The sequence below is a fragment of the Myotis myotis genome, unplaced genomic scaffold, assembly GCF_014108235.1.
Source record: "Myotis myotis isolate mMyoMyo1 unplaced genomic scaffold, mMyoMyo1.p scaffold_m19_p_4, whole genome shotgun sequence".
Lineage (NCBI taxonomy): Eukaryota > Metazoa > Chordata > Mammalia > Chiroptera > Vespertilionidae > Myotis > Myotis myotis.
Genome location: NW_023416346.1, coordinates 122,270,946 through 122,285,504, shown reverse-complemented (window position 1 = coordinate 122,285,504; position 14,559 = coordinate 122,270,946). Strand labels below are relative to the sequence as shown.

The 14,559-nt window shown below is 39.7% G+C and overlaps 1 protein-coding gene across 3 annotated transcripts in view; it reads right to left on the bottom strand.

Moving 5' to 3' along the window:
- The window catches only part of ADGRG2 (adhesion G protein-coupled receptor G2), a 117,586-nt gene that overhangs the window by 63,766 nt on the left and 39,261 nt on the right, over positions 1–14,559 (bottom strand). For all 3 annotated transcript variants that reach the window (XM_036305822.1, XM_036305820.1, XM_036305821.1), the window contains exon 3: positions 12,994–13,109. In XM_036305822.1, the coding sequence (XP_036161715.1) occupies positions 12,994–13,108 (115 nt within the window). In that variant the 5' untranslated portion in view covers position 13,109. The remainder of the gene's footprint in view (positions 1–12,993; positions 13,110–14,559) is intronic.

The window sequence follows — 14,559 nt, the reverse complement described above, 5'->3', positions numbered from 1 at the left end:
ATTATGCTAAGTGAAATAAGCCAGTCAGAGAAAGATAAATACCACATGATCTCACTCATTTGTGGAATATAGAGAACAACATAGACTGATGATCAGGGACAGATCCAAAGACAGAGAAACAGCGATCAAACTATTAATCCCCAGAGGGAAAGTAGGGGAGGGCGGGGGTAAGGGGAAGAGATCAACCAAAGGACTTGTATGCATACATATAAGCCAAACCAATGGACATGGACAACAGGGGGATGAGAGCATGAGTGGGGGGGAGGATGGGGGTTAATGGGGGGGATGAGGACACATTTGTAATACCTTAACTAATAAAGAATTTAAAGATAAAAAAATAGGGGGATATAAAGTACAGCATAGGATATATGTCAATAATATTGCAATAACTGTGTATGGTGCTAGGTGGGTACTAGAAATATCAGGGGCATCACTTCCTAAGATATATAAATGTCTAATCACTGTTGTATACCTGAAATTAATTTAATACTATATGTCAACTGTAATTGGAAAATAATTTTTTAAAAGATAGGTGTCCGGCCCTGACTGGTTTGGCTCAGTGGATAGAGCGTCGGCCTGCGGACTGGAGGGTCCCGGGTTCAATTCCGGTCAGGGGCGTGTGCCTTGGTTGCGGGCACATCCCCAGTGGGGGGCGTGCAGCGGGCAGCTGGTCTATGTTTCTCTCTCATCGATGTTTCTAGCTCTCTGTCCCTCTCCTTTCCTCTCTGTGAAAAATCAATAAAATATATTTTTTAAAAGAGATAGGTGTCCTGCCTTTTAGGAGCATATACTCTACCTCCTACAGCTCTAACATGTGCTGCATGAGGAAAAACCAAGACTTAGATGGACAAAGCATGAGAGGGTAAGAGGAAACACGACAGTGAGGCCTTGAAGAAATGCCTGAGCACAGAACAGCACAGAAAGATCTAGGTCCAGCCCAGAGAGAGAGTATGTTGGGGATTATAGCTTATGAGATCACCAAATTGGCTCAAATTTGTAATCGTTTCCAAATGGGGAAGACAATTCTGCAAGAATGAAATTATGACTATCTTCCACTATTATGTCATCTCACCCTCTGGAAAATAGTTGTACCTAAAAGAAGACCTCCTTCAAGGACTTTAAAAAAATAAAAGAAAAAGAAAAAGAAAGAAAAAAAATAAAGGCATTGGCATGGTCTGGGAGAGCTAGAGGCTAAATATAAGTATAGTTACCTGCCCATTTGGGCTTCTGATAAATCAAGAATGACTCCTTTAAACAACACTAAGTCACACAACTGGAAGTACTAAATTCTAAGGATTCTCTCTGTTGGCCAGTGGCCTAATAAGAGAGGGTCAGACCTATCTCTCCTTGCTGTCAAGAGCTACTGAGTCATCTCTCAGGCTTCCAGTGTAAAGCTACTGTGTTTGCAGTGCAGATTCCCCAGAGCCAGGGGGAATGGCTGCTCTCCGGCGGCTTACCCCAGGCTCCCTCTTCATCTTCTCCTCATGCCTTAGTGACATGTTCATTCAGTCTTCAGACACTTACTGAGCAGCCTGGTATAGTATAAAGAGTACAGGCTACAGATTCCGATTGGGTATCCTCCAAGATGTGTGACTCTGGGCAAATGACCTCATCTCTTTGATGCTCAGTTTCTTCATCAGCAAACTGAGACTAAAAATATCTACCATGAAGAGTTTTTATGAAGATTAAATGAGATGATGTACATAAAGTACCTAAAAGGTCATGGCCTTGAACAGGCCCTCAGTGCTCACTAATTTTCCTCCCATTAGTTTCCCATCCACCTCATCAAACCTCCATTCTCCCTTCTCACCTGACACTAACAATGCACTGAAAAGACTCATGATGCTAAGGAAGTACATAATGACATGATACAAAGTGACAAGTATAAAAAGATACGGATGGGGGAAAAGGAGCACTGGGGAGAGAGATTTAATTCTTATGAAGAGGTCGGGGCAGGTTTTATAGAGGTAGAAATAGTTGGCTGGACCTTGGAAAATGAGTGTTTCCAAATGGGGATGACCCCAGGAATCAGAGGGAGGAAGTAGGGATAAGAGATAAGAAAGGAAGTAAAGTGAATAATGGGTACATTAATGAGCAGGTTACTACTATGGGCAACTGGGGCACACCTCACCTTGCCCCACCAGGAAGCTGGCATAGGTAAACACCAACTCCCATCTCTCACTGTTGTGGGGTGTTAACTCCCTGGTACTTCTGGCTTTTTCCATACATAGGCAAAGCATGGTCCCATGGGCACAGATCTCAGAGAGTCATGGCAGCCATCAGCATACACAGGTTCTGTCTATAGGTGACCTCTGGGGTGGGCCAGGGGATATGGGCAGGGCACCAACAGCACTTGCTATTGGTGGCATGACATTTAACTAGACGAATCCAAAGATTTGGCCAAAGGCTGTAAGCTAGAGTCCTATAGCACTGACTCACATTTTAGGACTTAATTGTACTTTGTGTTGTTCTCGTGTGTCAAAATTATGTACCTTCAACTGTCATGTAAATTCCCTGGAGTCAGAGATGATGTTCTCTCAGCAGCTGGTAATGCTGGGCACATAGCAGGCCCTCATTACTGCACAACGAATGTAGAAGCAGTAGGTCGGTCCCCTAGATCTTCATCAAAGACCAGACCTAAGCCATTCTGAACTGAAGAGAACCTGCATCAGTTCAAAGCTGTTCAGGGAGATGGTGTCTGTGAGTCATCTGGATGATCCAATCTAGCATTCAGTGATTCTCACAATTATGGATTCTCCCATTATTGTTTATCTATAGGTGCATTACCACCAAGCTACTGAGCCTAGTATAGCAGAGAGTTTAAGATAGTGCAGTACTTAAATACATAAAGACTGGGTCATATGGCCTGAGTTTGAATCGCAGCTCTGCAACTGAAATAATTAATCTAGGGCAACTTGCTTACCTTCTCTGTGCCTCAGTTTCCTCATCTATAAAATGGAGCTAATAATAGTGCCTACTTCAAAGGGTTATTGAGTGAGCTTTAAATGAGTTAGCCTTTTATAAGGGCTCAGAAGAATGGCTGGGACATGGTAAGTGATATCAAGGTGATTATTAAATAATGAACTCTTAGTGGGAGTTCTGAAAGACAATAATAAACTTCTATTTAGCCCTTTCTAGATCCCTAAACACTTAATTCAGAAAAACCATTGCATATACAATGTTATATGCTAATTGTATGTCAATAAAGCTGGAGGAGGGGAAGAAAAATGTTTGTCTTCATGGGGCTTTCTTTTTTTAAGCATAGAGAGTCTTACAAGAACCCATTGGGGGAGCTCACAGTTGCCCCAATTTTGAAGAATAAGAAATAGAGGTTCTGGTGGTCTAGTAGCAAATCAAAATTATGCAAATAGCAGGTGGAAGACATGGGGAAGGCTCTAACCCTAAAACTCACCACCTTTCTACTATATCATGCTGTCAGCAGAAATATTTTAACCAATTCTTCAGTTTGGGAATTCATGAACATCACCTGGAGGGCTGATTAAAACACAGACTGCTGGGCCCCACCACCAGAGTTTCCAATTCAGCAGGTCTAGAATGAGCCTGACAATCAGCACTTTTAAAAAGCTCTGAGGTGATGCTGATATTATTTGTCTGGGGCCACACTTTGGGAACCACTGCTTTCAGTAATCAATTCATATGACAATCAGAGCAAGAAATTCAGCTCTGGCTGGTGGCTCACATGCTTGGAGCATAGTCCCATACACCAAAAAGTTGCAGGTTCAATTCCCAGTCAGGGCACATGCCCAGGTTGTGGTGCGCCTACAGGAGGCAACCAATTAATGTTTCTCTCTTATACTGGTCTCTCTCTCCCCCTCCCTATCTCTCTTGAGGGGGGAGGAAGGAAGGAAAGAAAGAAAGGGAGGGAGGGAGAGGGAGAGAGAGAGAGAGAGAGAGAGAGAGAGAGAGAGAGAGAGAGAGAGAGAGAGAGAGAGAGAGAGAGAAAAGAAAGAAAAAAAGAAAACATTCAGCAGTCTTAAGCATCCAGTTAGATTTTTCCTACTCAGGTTTGTTTCAGAGCTATGCACTTTCTGGTTTACCTGCCCCATTTCACCATTTTAAAATAAACTTTTCCAAAAAGACTTATTTCTACCAAGCAGCTTTCATTTTGATTTCCCCCTGCTGTTCCACTTTCATTCCTCATCTAACCCTGTGGTGGAAAAAGCACTGAAACATAAGACCGAAGATCTAGTATCTTGTCTGGCTCCAGCACTTCCTAACCCATGATGCCCTGGGGACATTTACTCATCAGTAAAGTAGGGATATTTGATTTTTGCTCTGCCGATCCCACAGCAAGATGATATATGTGAGCATAGTTGACATGAATGTCACATGGCCACACCAGAATTTGTATCCCATGATTGATATCTGGAGGAGTTTGTTCCCCCTACTTCTGCCAGTTGTATAGGCAGTAGTTCTCAAAGTGTAATCTCTGAACCAACATTGCCTGGGAGCTTGTTAGAAATGTCAAATCTCAGGTCCCACCCCAGCACTACTACATTAGAAAGCCCCGGGAAAGGGCCCAGAAATCTGTGTTTTAACAAGCTGGGGGGCAGGAGGGAGGGGGGTAAGAGATCAACCAAAGGACTTGTATGCATGCATATAAGCATAACAAATGGACATAAGACACTTCAGGATAGGGGAGGCTAGGGAACTGTCAAGGGCGGGGGGGAAATGGACACATATGTAATACCCTTGTAATACTTTAAGCAATAAAACAACAACAACAACAAAAAACAAGCTCTCAAGGTGATTCTCATGCACATTCCCTGGTTTTATGATTTTGAGCACAAAATTCAGAGGTAGGTACAAATCCTTGCTTAGACACTTCTTTGAGCAAGTTACTTATCTCTCTGAGCCTCAGTTTCTTTTTTTTTTTTTTTTTTTTTTTTTTTTTTTTTTTTTTTTTTTTTATTGCTTAAAGTATTACAAAGGGTATTACATATGTGTCCATTTTATCCCCCCGCCCTAGACAGTCCCCTAGCCTCCCCTATCCCCCAATGTCTTATGTCCACTGGTTATGCTTCTATGCATGCATACAAGTCCTTTAGTTGATCTCTTACCCCCCTACCTCCTGCCCCGCAACCCTCCCCGGCCTTCCTGCTGCAGTTTGACAATCTGTTTGAGGCAGCTCTGCCTCTGTATCTGTTATTGCTCAAAAGTTTATAATGATCTCTATTATCCATGAATGAGTGAGATCATGTGGTATTTTTCCTTCATTGACTGGCTTATTTCACTTAGCATAATGCTCTCCAGTTCTATCCATGACGTTGCAAATGGTAAGAGTTCCTTCCTTTTTAGAGCAGCATAGTATTCCATCGTGTAGATGTACCACAGTTTTCTAATCCATTCATCTACTGATGGGCACTTAGGCTGTTTCCAGATCTTAGCTATGGTGAATTGTGCTGCTATGAACATAGGGGTGCATATATCCTTTCTGATTGGTGTTTCTGGTTTCTTGGGATATATTCCTAGAAGTGGGATCACAGGGTCAAATGGGAGTTCCATTTGTAGTTTTTTGAGGAAACTCCATACTGTCTTCCATAGTGGCTGCACCAGTCTGCATTCCCACCAGCAGTGCACAAGTGTTCCTTTTTCTCCACATCCTCTCCAGCACTTGTCGTTTGTTGATTTGTTGATGATAGCCAGTCTGACAGGTGTGAGATGGTACCTCATTGTTGTTTTGATTTGCATCTCTCGGATGATTAGTGACTTTGAGCATGTTTTCATATGTCTCTTGGCTTTCTGAATGTCCTCTTTTGAAAGGTGTCTATTTAGGTCCTTTGCCCATTTTTTGATTGGATTGTTTATCTTCCTTTTGTTAAGTTGTATGAGTTCCCTATAAATTTTGGAGATTAGGCCCTTATCGGATATGACATTGGCAAATATGTTTTCCCACACAGTGGGTTTTCTCGTTGTTTTGTTGATGGTTTCTTTTGCTGTGCAGAAGCTTTTTATTTTGATGTAGTCCCATTTGTTCATTTTCTCTTTAGTTTCAAGTGCCCTAGGAGCTGTATCAGTGAAGAAATTGCTTCGGCATATGTCTGAGATTTTGTTGCCTTTGGATTCTTCTAGAATTTTTATAGTTTCCTGTCGTACATTTAAGTCCTTTATCCATTTTGAGTTTATTTTTGTGTATGGTGTAAGTTGGTGGTCTAGTTTCATTTTCTTGCATATATCTGTCCAATTTTCCCAGCACCATTTATTGAAGAGACTATCTTGGCTCCATTGTATGTTCTTGCCTCCTTTGTCAAATATTAATTGAGCATATTGGTTTGGGCCGATTTCTGGGCTCTCTATTCTATTCCATTGATCTATATGCCTATTCTTGTGCCAGTACCAGGCAGTTTTGAGAACAGTGGCTTTGTAATACATCTTGATATCTGGTATTGAGATCCCACCTACTTTGGTCTTTTTCAGGATTGCTGCAGCTATTCGAGGTCTTTTTTTATTCCAGATGAATTTTTGGAGAGTTCGTTCTAGATCTCTGAAGTATGCCGTTGGTATTTTAATGGGAAGTGCGTTGAATTTATAGATTGCTTTGGGTAGTATGGACATTTTAATGATGTTGATTCTACCAATCCATGAACACGGTATGTTCTTCCATCTGTTTATGTCTTCCTCTATATCTTTTTTCAACGTCCTGTAGTTTTCTGAGTAGAGGTCTTTTACCTCTTTAGTTAAGTTTATTCCTAGGTAGCTTAATTTTTTTGGTGCGATGGTAAACGGGATTGTTTTTATAATCTCTCTTTCTGAAAGTTCACTATTGGTGTATAGAAATGCCTCGGATTTCTTGGGGTTAATTTTGTATCCTGCTACATTGCCAAATTCATGTATTAAGTCCAGTAGCTTTTGGATGGAGTCTCTAGGGTTTTGTATGTATAATATCATGTCGTCTGCAAATAAGGACAGTTTTACTTCCTCTTTTCCAATTTGGATGCCTTTTATTTCTTCTTCTTGCCGAATTGCAATGGCTAACACTTCCAGTACTATGTTGAACAGGAGTGGTGAGAGGGGGCATCCCTGTCTTGTTCCTGTTCTTAGGGGAAATGGTGTTAGTTTTTGTCCATTGAGTATGATGTTGGCTGTGGGCCTGTCATATATGGCTTTTATTATGTTGAGGTATGATCCTTCTACTCCCACCTTGCTGAGAGCTTTTATCAAAAATGGGTGTTGAATTTTGTCAAATGCTTTTTCTGCATCAATTGATATGACCATGTGGTTTTTTTCTTTCAATTTGTTTATGTGATGTATCACGTTTATTGATTTGCGGATATTGTACCATCCTTGCATCCCTGGGATAAATCCTACTTGGTCATGGTGTATGATCTTTCTGATGTACTGCTGGATCCGATTTGCTAAGATTTTGTTGAGGATTTTGGCATCTATGTTCATGAGGGATATTGGCCTGTAATTCTCTTTCATTGTGTTGTCTTTACCTGGTTTTGGTATTAGGGTGATGCTGGCTTCATAGAATGAGCTTGGAAGTGTTCCTTCCTCTTGAATTTTTTGTAGTAGTCTGAGGAGGATAGGTTTTAGTTCTTCCTTGAATGTTTGGTAAAACTCCCCTGTGAAGCCGTCTGGTCCTGGGCTTTTGTTTGCTGGAAGCTTTTTGATGACTGCTTCAATTTCTTCCATAGTTATTGGCCTGTTGAGATTTTTAGATTCTTCCTGATTGAGTTTTGGAATGTTGTATTTTTCTAGGAATTTGTCCATTTCCTCCAGGTTGTCTAGTTTGTTGGAGTAGAGCTGTCCATAGTATTTTTTAACAATCATTTGTATTTCTGTGGGGTCTGTTGTTATTTCGCCTCTATCGTTTCTGATTTTGTTTATTTGGGTCCTCTCTCTTTGCTTCTTGGTGAGTCTGGCTAGAGGTTTGTCAATCTTGTTTATCCTTTCAAAGAACCAGCTCTTGGTTTCATTGATTTTCTGTATTGTTTTTTTGGTCTCTATGTCATTTATTTCTGCTCTAATCTTTATTATCTCCTTCCTTCTGCTCACTCTGGGGTTTTCTTGTTGCTCTCTTTCTAATTCTTTGAGTTGTAGAGTTAGATGATTTACTACCATTTTTTCTTGTTTGTTGAGATAGGCCTGTAGAGCTATAAACTTCCCTCTCAGGACTGCTTTCATTGTGTCCCATAGGTTTTGGATTGTTGTGTTTTCATTGTCATTAGTTTCCAGGATGTTTCGAATTTCTTCTTTGATTTCATTGGTAACCCAATCAATATTTAATAGCATGCTATTCAGCTTCCAGGTGTTTGAGTATTTTGGGTTGTTTTTATTGTAGTTTATTTCTAATATTATGCCATCGTGGTCTGCGAAGACGCTTTTTATGATTTCAATTTTCTTGAATTTGGGGATACTTTGCTTGTGACCCAATATATGGTCTATTTTTGAATATGTCCTATGAGCATTTGAGTAGAATGTATATTCCCTGGCCTTCGGGTGAAGTGTTCTGAAGATGTCTATTAAGTCCATCTGATCTAGTGAGTCATTTAGGATTGCTGTATCTTTGCTGATTATTTGTCTAGAGGACTTATCCAGTGCTGTCAGTGGTGTATTAAAGTCCCCAACTATGATTGTATTGTTGTCGATGTCTCCTTTGATATCTTCCAGGAGTTTTTTTATGAATTTGGGTGCTCCTGCATTGGGTGCATATATGTTTACCAGGATTATATCTTCTTGTTGTATTGATCCCTTTAGTATTATGAAGTGGCCTTCCTTATCTCTTGTTATGGCCTTCACTTTGAGGTCTATTTTGTCCGATATAAGTATTGCTACCCCAGCTTTCTTTTCCTTTCCATTTGCCTGAAAGATATTTTTCCATCCTTTCACTTTCAGTCTGTGTGAGTCCCTTCTAATGAGGTGGGTTTCTTGTAGACAGCAGATGTATGGGTCATGTTTTTTTATCCATTCAGCCACTCGATGTCTTTTGTTTGGAGCATTTAGTCCGTTTACGTTTAAAGTTATTATTGAAAGGTACTTGTTTGTAGGCATTTCTGTTTTTGTGTGGCTGTTTTCTTTCTGAGCTTTTTATTTCTTATTTTTATACCAGTCCCTTTAGCATTCCTTGCATTGCTGGCTTGGTGGTGATAAACTCCCTTAGCCTTTTTTTGTCTGTGAAGCTTCTTATTTCCCCTTCAAGTTTGAATGATAGCCTTGCTGGATAGAGTATTCTTGGATTCAGTCCTTTGCTTTGCATCACTTTGTAAATTTCCGTCCATTCTTTTCTGGCCTGATGTGTTTCTGTTGAGAAATCATTTGACAATCTAATGGGAGATCCCTTGTATGTAACTTTCCGTCTCTCTCTTGCAGCCTGTAAGATTCTCTCTTTGTCCTGAACATTTGCCATGGTAATTATGATGTGTCTTGGTGTGGGTCTTTTTGGGTTCACCTTGTTTGGGACTCTCTGGGCTTGTGTGACTTTTTTCTTCCCCACCTCAGGGAAGTTTTCTGATATTATTTCTTCTAATAGGTTTTCTAATCCTTGTTCATCCTTCTGTTGTTCTGGTACCCCTATTATTCGTATGTTGTTTCGTTTCATGTTGTCCCAAAGCTCCCTTAGGCTCTCCTCCTGTCTTTTCATTTTTTTCTCCAATTGCAGTACGTTTTGGGTGTGTTTTGCTTCCTTGTCTTCTAAATCACTAATTCGGTCCTCCGCTTCTCCTAGTCTACTGTTGATACTTTCAATGGAGTTTTTCATTGCAGCTATATCACTCTTCATATCTTCTTGGGTCTTACTTAAGTTGTTGATTTTTTCATCTGTTTCTTCTAGCTTCTTCCATATGTTATCGATTTTTTCATCTGTTTCTTCTAGCTTCTTCCATATGTTATCGATTTTTTCATCTGTTTCTTCTTGCTTCTTGCTGAGGTTGTCGATTTTTTCCTCCATCCGGTTTATGCACTCTAGGACCCTTATTCTGAATTCTTTTTCTGTCATGTTGCATGCCTCTGTATTACTTAGCTGCTTTTCTGGAGAGTCCTCCTTCTCTTTCCTTTGGGGGTTTCTTTGTCTACCCATGTTTGATCTCACTGACATATCTAGACGTTGAGTCGTTCAGTGGCTGCTCCCTTGGTGGCAGTGACTCCTTGGTCTGCGGTTCCTCTTCGGGCGGTTGCGGTAGCAGCTGCTCTTCAGTTGGCAGCAACTCCTCTGGTGGGTGCTGTTCACAGCTGTGGTGGCTCTTCTGGCTGGTGGGGCGAGGTTTCATGTACAGCTGCTGTTCCTCAGCAGAGGGTGTGGTGCTCAGGAGGTTGCTGTTGCTTGGATCTGCTGTGTTGATTTAAAGGCACAAAATACAACACAACAAGGCACCACGTACCAGGCACTATACACAAATATATTCACGATATTAATAACCCCAAATAAAGGTGACCACCTGAATTAAGAGAATTAGGGGATAAGGAAGAAGGAAGAGAAAAAGAGAAAAGAGAAAAAAGAAAAGAAAATTAGGGACCAAAAAAAGGAGTGCAAAAATGAAATTGGGAAAAAGGAGGGGGGAAAGTAAAAGCGAGAAAAGAAAGGAAAAGAAAAAAAAAAGAGCAAAAAGAGAGAATGAAGTGGAAGAGGGGAAGAGACTTTTTATATGAGGAGAATACTCCTATAGAACAGCCATTAATCCCAACAAATTCCAGCAACAGCTCCCTGGAGATGAATGCAAACTAGAAACAACCAATAATATAACGATGAAAATAGAATGGAGAACACTAATCCCAAAATAAAATAAAGAGAAAATAAAATGGCACTTTAAAAAAAATGGTAAAATGGTAGCAGTAATAATACTTTCCAGGGGAGTTCTGCTCTTCCCGGCTGTAAACCGTCTCGCCAGCTGAGGAATTTCGCCAATTCGGGGTGGATGTTACTAGTTTCAGCTGCTCACTCCATTTGCTCAGGGACACGACCTGGGATGCGTCTGCCTATACCGCCGCCATCTTCCTGAATCTAAAACACAGTTTCTTGATCTAAGAAATGTGGCTAAGACTAGACTCTCCCTTTCATAGAATTGGTTGAGAAGCTTAAGAGAGTGAATGTATGTAAAGCACATAGGAACCTGGCACATTGTAAGCAGTCAGTGCAAGTTTAGCTCTTATCATTTTTTAAATAAACTATTGTGGCTTCTTGACAACATGCCCCAGTGTCTACTTTTTGAAGGACTGCCAATTGTGTTTTACCCTGTTGGGAAGTTCTCCACTGATTTTGTGTGCACGTATGTGTGTTGTGTGTATGTTTTATTTATGCTATTGTTGTTTGGTCCTAGTAGATATTTGCTTTAGCCAATGAAGACTCCTTGGTCCTGCTACTTTTTTGAATAAGAAATGTATTTCTCTGTTTGTCCTTAATAATGTTTTTTTAAATAACATTCCTAGGGAGTGTTCTTTACATTTGCATCACACTGTATTATTTTGGCAGTTGTACCCATAGATACTGCAGCCCCAGGATTTCTAGCCTTTTTACTGCCTTCCTCAGATACCTTTTCTCCTTGTTTCATAATCTTCTGAAGATCCTGTTTTCTGAAATACCTGCTTCATTTCACTGATTCTCTACCTCTCTTAAATTTCCATGCAGAAGTGTCTTCAAATAGATACTTAAAAAAAACAATTAAATACCAGAAACAGACCCTCACATACGGGGTCATTTGATATTTTATAAAGGTGCCCATATCATTCAATGGGCAAAAGACAGTCTTTTCAACAAATGGTGCTGGGAAAACTGGATATACGCATGCTAAAGAATGAAGTTGGACCCTTACGTTACACCATATACACAAAATGAACTCAAAGTAGATTAAAGGATCTAAACATAAGAACTAAAACATTAAACTCTTAGAAGAAAACATAGGGGGAAATCATGACATTGGACTTGGCTATGATTTCTTAGATATGACAGCAAAAGCACAGGCAACAAAGTAAAAATAGATAAATTGGGCTTCATTAAAATTAAAAACTTTTGTGCAAGAGAAGACACTATTAAGAGAGTGAAAAGACAACCCACAGAATAGGAGAAAATATTTGTAAATCATAGATTCATAGATCTGATAAAGAATTAATATCCAGAATATATACAGAACTCCTAAAACTCAACAACAAAAAAACCCCAACAACCCAATTAAAAAATGGGCCAAGGATTTGAAGAAATTCCTCCAAAAGAGATATACAAATGGTTAACAAGCATATGAAAGATGATCAACATTACCAATCATTAAGGAAATGAAAGTCAAAACCACAATGATATACCATTTCACACTCATTATCAAAACAACAGAAAATAACAAGTGATGGTGAAGATATAGAGAAACTGGAATCCTTGTGCCTTGCTGGTAGGAATGTAAAATGGTGCAGCCACTGCGAAACAGTTTGGCAGATCCTCAAAAAGTAAAACATAGAACTACCAAATAACCCAGCGATTTCTCTCTCTCTATATGTATATCCAAAAGAATTGAAAGCAGGGACTAAAACAGATACTTGTACACCAATGTTCAAGGTATTATTTACAATAGCTAAAGGTGGAAAAAATCCAAATGTCCATCAACAATGAATGGGTAAACAAAATGTGGAGTATTATTCAGCCTTTAAAAAGAATGAAATTTTGATACATGCTACAATATGGATGAACATCAGAAACATTATACTAAGTAAAATAAGTCAGACACAAAAGAACAAATATTGTATGATTCCACTAATATGGAAAATTCATAGCAACAGAAAGAATAGAGGTTATCAGAGACTGGGGGGAGGGAGAATGGGAAGTTATTGTTTAATGGGTATAGAGTTTCTATTTGAGATGATGAAAATGTTCTGGAAATGAACAGTGGTGATGTGTGCACAAAATTGCAAATATATTTAATGCCAGTGATTTGTATACTTTAAAGTGTTTAAAATGGTAAGTTTTATGTTATGTTTATTTTACCACAGTAAGAAATTCTTATATAAACACACACATGCATACGCACCAATGAAGGAAAACAAGTATCTTACCTTCCAGGGATGTAGCCAAAACAACATGAAGATGAATGACAAGGATTATCTTGAACATCAGTAAAAGTTCTTCAGGTCTGCCAACATGGCCACACTGCCCGCCAGAGAAAAACATCCTGGAATAAAATAAGGGGAAAATATATCATCACATCTTGCTATAATCACAACAGAGCAATACCAAAAGGTCATTTCCTCAACCAAGGCAATCTGCAATCCTGCTTCCTTTAAATAACTGTAGTTCCAAATCATTGGCAATGCCAGGTGGACACTGGCTACAAAAAAGCAAAACCTGTGTTTATTAGGGGAGGACCACCCAATGGGATATTATATTATGTTAAAAATGACAAGTAAGGTTGTCCATGTGGATTTATGGAAATCATCAACACATGCAAAATACCAAGAAGAAATTAAAAACACAAAATACTGCATATATAGGGTGTCCCCCCAAAATGTATATACACACTTTATTTTTTCAAATATATTTCAGTGAGGAATGGAGAGAGAGAGGGAGAAACATCAATGATGGGAGAGAATCATTGATTAGTTGCCTCCTGCATGCCCCACACTGGAGATCGAGCCTGCAACCAGGGCATATGCCTTAATGGGTAATTGAACCATGATCTCCTGGTTCACAGGTTGCCACTCAATCACTGAGCAACGCTGGCTGGGCTGTATACACACACTTTAAATTATTATAAAGGCAGTGTTTATTAAAATGCATTTCATTTTCAAAACTGAGCTATAAGCTGGTAAAGTGTGTATACATTTTTTGGGACACCCTGTGTAATTATTACCAAAAAAAAGCTAGTTAAAAACTATGCTAAGAATTAGAAGGGATCACAGAATCTTACAAATAATCTACTCCTGTTTATATCTCAGATTATAAAAGGATGGGTACATTGCATTTCCTCTTAATTACATATTAGTTCATTATTATTGCTTCCATTTTTAGTAGTCAAGAGGACAGTCAATTTTTTAAAAAAGCAAAGTTTACATCAGAACTGAATCTAAAAACCTCATTTACCAGTCATTTATTCATTCATTTAACAGATATTTATTGAAGGCCAACATTCATCAGATGAGATGTGAGGTCTGAATAGGAATTAACTAGATGAGATACATGTGGTGGAGGTAGGACAGGGGCTTAGAGGAGCTAGGGCCTAGGCACACAGAATTAGAATTGCAAATGCTGTCTGTGTCTGTTCCTCTCACAGCAGGAGGCAATGACAGCCCAATGAGAAGGCTTCCTCTATGTGACCACAGGGGAAGTGGCTGGGACAGTCCAGGCTGTGTGTTCTCAGCTGGTAGAGCTCCAGGCCACAGGTCACCCATGAACCCTGCCAACTCTGCCTTCTACCAAATTAAGATAGAGTGTGTGTGCAGCGGTGAAGACTAAAGAGAGGAGTTCTCAAGTCCTGGCCACTCAATGTCTGAGTGACATTGGACAGGTTATGTTAAATGGCCAAGATTCCCCATTTAGCAAATTGTAATAAGAGCACAAACCTACCTGATAGTGTTGTTGTGTTAACAAGAGATCTTTGCATAATGGCTGGTACCGTGAAGGCA